General features: G+C 33.5%; 1 protein-coding gene across 2 annotated transcripts in view; it reads right to left on the bottom strand.

Moving 5' to 3' along the window:
* The window catches only part of LOC106465057 (probable ATP-dependent RNA helicase DDX46), a 96231-nt gene that overhangs the window by 20674 nt on the left and 68744 nt on the right, over positions 1-6813 (bottom strand). For both annotated transcript variants that reach the window (XM_013925253.2, XM_013925252.2), the window contains 2 exons: positions 1663-1745; positions 639-803 (listed from right to left, as the gene is read on the bottom strand). In XM_013925253.2, coding sequence (XP_013780707.1) covers positions 639-803; positions 1663-1745 — 248 coding nt within the window. The remainder of the gene's footprint in view (positions 1-638; positions 804-1662; positions 1746-6813) is intronic.

The raw sequence follows: 6813 nt of genomic DNA, 5'->3' as shown, positions 1-6813 counted from the left end.
CCCCCCCAACTCTTGTATTTTCAGGAGAAAACAATTTGAGATATTTCAGCTTCTCCTCATATGACAACCAAGGCACCATTATAGTAAACCCTCTCTGAACCCTTTCCAACAATTCATTGTTTTCCTCAGGTAAGGAGCCCAAGACTGAACACAATATTCAAAATGTGGCCTAACCAATGACCTGTACAATAAAATTATAACTTCTTTAGACTAGTATTCAATATTTCTGTACAAACAACTAAAATCCTACTTACTCTACCACTAGCAACAAATGACTATGATAAATGGGTGCATAATCCATTTGCACTAACAGCCAACCCTGTTGGCTTATCAGTGCAAAATTATGAAAATTGATTGATACGACTTCTAACTACTCACTAAAATAAAGCTTCAGCAAACTTCCATTAACTAATTTTTGGAGTAGCCTAATCGATAAGTCAAATGTTATGCTAAACAGTTTTGTAGAATGCACTGATAAAGCATTTTAACTTATAAGCATAAGCTTTTAAATGTGTGTGTGTGTGTGTGTGCTTGAAGACATACATGCAAAAGCTATTCTACAATTCCTATTCAAAGACTTTATTCAGAAAAATATATGCTTTTAAAATCTGTAAAGGAAGTATAGTTATCCAACTTACAACGTGTTGTTCAACATCTTTACAAACAACACTACGTCCACCAACTTGTACTTCAACTGGTTTAGTTAGCACACGGCGAGCCAGAGCTTCCATTTGTCGTGGAAATGTTGCTGAAAACATCACAGTCTGCCGATCTGGACGGGTACTATCAATTATTCTCATGACCTGTTTCAAAAAGAGGTGTATAGTACTAAAGAAACTTTCTTATATACCACTGTAAATTGTTATGCCAAAATATTTGAAATGCACAAATATGCTGTATACTCAAGAGCATAGTGCCTGACATTTCTAAAAAGATCTATTCATACTGATTACATGTTTTGCACAAACTTTTATATATTTCAGGAAAAACACACCATAAATTTCAGATATTGAGTGAACTAGCTTGTTGAAAAAATTCCAAATTGTTTTAGGTTTTAGAGTCATAGTTCTTATCACCATTGAATAACCTATGCAGATGAAAAACTGCAAATTCAGATTAGATTAGTAGTTAGTGATGTGTCACATATAGTATTAATTCATAGAAGTGCTGTGTAGATGGAAGATCAAGAAGTGAGGAAACATTCAAGGTCAGCTCTAGAGGTTTTTCACTCTTACTTCATTTCTTCATTCAGTTTTTGTATATAATACATTTATCAAAATGTGGCTTTATCTATTATACGATTTCATAAAATCTTTTTTTCCCTTTGTTTTATGTATTTCTAGAATTGGTCAACTTCTAGTTTACCAATGTTAGTAAAGTAATAACTGTTACTAACTAGTAGAAATTTTACCATCCAGTAGAAAATGCTATCTTACAAGAAAGTCAACTAGTGGTTTTGTATAAATTGTGAAATAAAAAGGATATGCCAAAATTAATAACAGAAAAATTAAGTAGAAGCATTTGTTTCAGTACATGTTGTAGGTGAATGATCAAAACAATGATCTGCAATAAAATGTTTAGTCACTGATCTGAGCAGCCTAGTTAATTTATAAAGATATATTACTTGATTATAAAGGATATAGTTGAAAGTAGCACCATTACCTGAGGCTCAAATCCCATGTCAAACATACGATCAGCTTCATCCAATACCACATATGTACAGCGTCTCAGATTAGTTACTCTTCCTATAAATATAAACTCATATTTTTACTTCTGCAACAATCTCTTTCGTATACTCAAATAATACAATTTTACAACCTTGTTTGATGTATAGTATGTACTTAGGCTGTTTTGACTTTTCATAAGAATAAACAGGAAGATTATAAATCCTTCATGAACACTGTTAAAAAGACTGAGTTCCAAGTTTTATCCTAAGATTCAAAATCAAAACAAATGGATAAATTTTTTACTAAAACATAATTGTCAAATCTTTGAGTAGAAGTGCCTACATATATTCTTCAATGCAAATGTATATTAGCAAAGACCCTAAAATCTGTTGTGACAACAGTTTGACATCACTATCAAAGCTCAATGAGATGTATTTCCTGTTGTTGCTCAGTATAAGTTAAATTGGTCTCCAAGAAAGAAAGAAAAAAAGGTCAGTGTTAATGAGAAAATCATAACACAGCAACAAACTTTTCTCACGTTTTGGTACTGGTTAAGACTGACAAACTACTTAGTGACACAACATACATCTTAAATGGAAAATATAAAATGTGGCATAGAGCAGTAACTTTAACTGTATTTATAAAATTTAACAAAAGAATAATATAAATACATCTACGTTTTTATGTTATATTAAAATTCTGAAGTTGCAGAGGTCGGAATAATTTAAAATATTTCATTAAGAAAAGGTGAGAACATTATTAACTATTTCTCTATACAAATGGTATTAAATTATTTGATTTATTGTTCTTTCTCACACATTATACTTGCAGAATATCAAATATTCCTACAAGCGAAATGTAAAATATGTTTACAGTTCAATATATATAATGTATCTATTATTGAAAAATTCACTTCACTTTACTATTATGCATTGTAAGTTATCTCTTTATGTGTACCAGGATTTTAAATATATATATATATATATATATATATCATAAAATTCAAACACCTATTGAGGTTTTTATCCCATCTGTCATTTTCTTTCAAAGCAGTCTGTTGAGACCCAGTAACTCCTAACAGTATCCATGGAAACAACTCATGAATACATGATACTGAATGAACTCTATGTTTAAAAGTTAGTTTTAACACTTTGGCAAATATTATTAAAGATAGAATTTCCCAGTAAGAGCAAAAAATATTTTGAATTTTTAAGTATAGTTAAGGCCAAATTCTGCATGATTTCAAAATAAATAGAAAAACAACAACATAAAAACACAATTAATAATGGCACTGACAACAAAAATGCAGCATCATTCATATCTCTTTCTTGACTATAGCTTACTTTTGAGTCTTTAATGCATGTTCAGCTTTTCAAGTTTCATGTAGATCATTTGTTCATTCAGTTGCATTAGATGTATATGCTAACATGGCATGCATACTTTAGAATGTGTAGAAGTTTTAAATATCTTAAAGCATAGAGATTATTTCAATGATTTGCTCAACCTAAATGAATCAACAGATTGCAGAAGAGAACAGAAAGCAACAACACTTGAGCCATGCCTATTACTATCAGAAGTAGAAAAGGCATTTAAAACAGCTCCAAGTAATAAGGCAGCTGGTGAAGACGGTTTGACTTCTGAACTGATCCAGGCCACAGGAGAAGCCAGTACAAGCTGGCTAAGAAGAATTTTCCAAGCAGCAGCAAACACATCAAGATTGGCAGAAAGCAATCATAGTTCCTACATGAAGAATAAGGGTAGCAAAAGAGATTGTATAAAGTACAGAGGGATATCACTCCTAAATCATACAGGGAAAACAAATGCTAAGATTATCCAAAGGAGACTATGACCAATCATTGCGCAACAACTTTCAGAATCACAGATGGGTTTCGGTCAAACAAAAGCTGTACAGATGTTATCTTCACTCTAAAATAACTGACAGAAAAGAGTATAGAACACAACCAAAGCTTAAAATAGCGTTTGTCGATCAAGAAAAGGCATTTGATAGAGTAGATCATTCAAAACTGTGGGAAACATTACAGAAATATGACGTAACTGAACACTTAATAATAATATGTCCAAGTCTATATAGATTAAGTATAAGCACAGTAAGAACTAAAGCAGGGGCATTGAAACCCTTCAAAGTAACACCATGTGTAAAACAGGGATGTGTACAATCCCCACTCCTCTTCATCATCTATACTGACAACATCTGCAAAAAATCAAACCCATCAGAAGAGTATGACATCAATGAGCTCCTTTTTGCTGACAACAAAAGATGAAAGTGATAGAAAATTACAGGACCAGTTGAATCAAATGGACATCAAGTGCAAAGAATACAATATGAAAATAAGTACAGAGAACATGGAAGTAATGTCTATTGGAACACAAAGAGAAGAAATGAAAATTTGGGTGAATAATACTGACATCAAACAAACTGAAGAATTAAGTATTTGGAAAGTGTAGTTATGGAAGATGGTAAAATGGACAGAGAAATAAACATCAGATGCACCAAAGCAAATCGGGTTTTTAGGACAATATTCACCACTGCTGCAACATAAACATATCTCAATCAACACAAAAGTTAGCCTCATAAAAACTATATTCCTGCCAACACTGTGCTATCAGTGCCACACCTGGATTCTAACAACTTCACAGAAGCATAAGGAAACTACAAAAGAAATTAGATGTCTGAGACGAGCCCTCGGAGTATCGTGCCGAGATGGAATCAGAAAGGAAGATATCTGAGAAAGATTGAGAGTAAGACCAGTCCTGGAACATATTCAAAAGCAACAAATCAAATGGTTTGGCCACCTCATTAGGATGCCTTGGAATAAATTGCCACAATGATCGACAATATGACAACACAACTGTTACAAGGCAAGGGGAAGACCAAAAAGAAGGTGAAGTCAAGACATCACAGATAACATCAAACACCACAGAATTACCCTTAGAGAATAGAGCATATCAACATTCCTACATTTTCCCTCCACACCTCATGGTAGACAGAGGAATGAAAAGTAAGCAAGTATAAAGCATAAATATGTGCATTTTTACAGTACAAAATTACAACAGTAATTTAACCTGGAAAACTTACTGTTAGTAAAGGAAGTAAAGACAACAACTCCATTAGAAGAAACAGCACTGATGTGTTATAAAAGTCATCCTACATAATATCCGATAAAATGACAATGTATTAAACTACTCTATGAAACTAGTATGGTTTCTCTATGAAAATTTAATAGATACAAAAACAACAACCTGAAACTTTATAATACAAATTAAAACGATGTCAATATAAAAATTAATCAAACCTATATGCAAAAATATTCACCCCCTACCAATAACATCACATTTTGATGATGTACAAATAATGTAAACAATGTTTTTAATGAACCTGTTTTTTATTCAAAACTCTCATGATCACACTTACTGTTATGTGTGTGAAGGAGATTGGATGTCAGCAAAACCTGCAAAGAAAATATATAAATTTAAATTTGCTGATTGCATAAGTATTCAGCCCCCTAAGTCAGTACTTGGTGGAAGCACCTTTGGCAGCAATTACTGCTATGAGTCTTTCTGGATAGGTCTCTACCAGATTTGCACAATGGGATGTCATAATTTTGCCAATTCTTCCTGGCAAAATTGCTCCAATTCTGATAAGTTTATTGTGGATTGTTAACGGACAGCAATTTTCAAGTTTTGCCACAAATTTTCCATTGGATTAAAGTCAGGACTTTGACTGTGCCACTCCAGGACATACACTTTCTTCATTTTTAAACCATTCCAGTGTGGCTTCGGCCTTGTGCTGTGGGTCATTGTCCTGCTGGAATGTGAATCTTTGAACCAGTTTTAGAATTTTGGCTGACTCGAGCAGGTTTTCCTCTAGGATTCACTTGTACTTTGCACCATCCCTTTTCCCCTCAAGCTTCCCAGTCACAACTGATGAGAAGCATCCCCATCACATGCTGTCACCACCATGCTTGACAGTTGGGATAGTGCTGACTGGGTGATATGCTGTGTTGGGCTTGCCCCAGATGTAACTCTTTGAATTTAGACCAAAAAGCTCAATTTTTGTCTTGTCTGACCACAAAAACCTTCTGCCACATGTCTGCAGTATCATTTACATGCTTCGTCGCAAACTCAATATGCAATTTAAGATGATTCTTTTTCAGTAATGGCTTCTTTCTTGCCAAGTGCCCATACAGACTAGCTTAGACCAGGATATTGTCGATGTTTGAACACTGACTCCCATCTCAGACATCAAATTTTGCAAATATTTCAAAGTTACTGTTGGCTTCACAGTGGCATCTCTAACCAGTTTCCTGCTTAATTTGGAAGGGTGGCTTGATCTGGATAGTGAATGAGTGGCATGAAGCACATTCCACTTCTTAATGATGGGCTTCACTGTATTCAAAGGAATAATCTTTGAAATTTTCTTGCAACCTTCTGATCTGTGCTTCTCTACCACTTTATCTCTGACTTGTTTGGAAAGCTTGGTCTTCATGGTTGGTTTGTTGTATCACTATGTGAGTTGTGGCTTAAACAGATGCATTTACTCTGAAGTCAAGTTAAACTACTTTGATTATACACAGACAGAGACTATTACACTAATTTTGTGAACTTTGAAACTAATATTTTGCATCTGAATTGACTTAGGGTAGCCATAGCAAAGGGTTTGAATACATATGCAATTGAGAATATTCTAATATTCTTTGAAAATCTAACTTGTATAATATCAGCATTTTTTAGCTTTCTCAGTTTGGAGTAGATCGTATAGATTCCAAATATAAAATCCCATTTGAAAGTTTCTTGATTGCAAGTTCAGACATCAACAAAATGTGGAACTTTGCAGGGAGGCAAATATTTTTGCAAGGCACTGTATATTTATTTTGACTTCAACAGAGAACAGTATAATGTGATAATGACTGTCTGGCATTCTATGATGACAGTACTTGAAGTCAACAGCCAGTGTTTATGTTCTGTGAGTAAGGTATACTCTATTATTTCTTTATTGTTACTTTAATTAACAGCATTGGTTAGAATGTTTCATATATCTGATTTTGCTATTTTTAATTTTTATTAATATATGTATAATAATAATAAAAGAACATGTGTGTGTGTGTGACCACCATAGCGCCAGGAG

This window comes from Limulus polyphemus, unplaced genomic scaffold (assembly GCF_000517525.1).
Source record: "Limulus polyphemus unplaced genomic scaffold, Limulus_polyphemus-2.1.2 Scaffold1821, whole genome shotgun sequence".
In the NCBI taxonomy this organism is placed as follows: Eukaryota; Metazoa; Arthropoda; class Merostomata; order Xiphosura; family Limulidae; genus Limulus; species Limulus polyphemus.
Note: the sequence above shows the minus strand (reverse complement) of the source record. Positions and strands in the feature narration are given on the sequence as shown.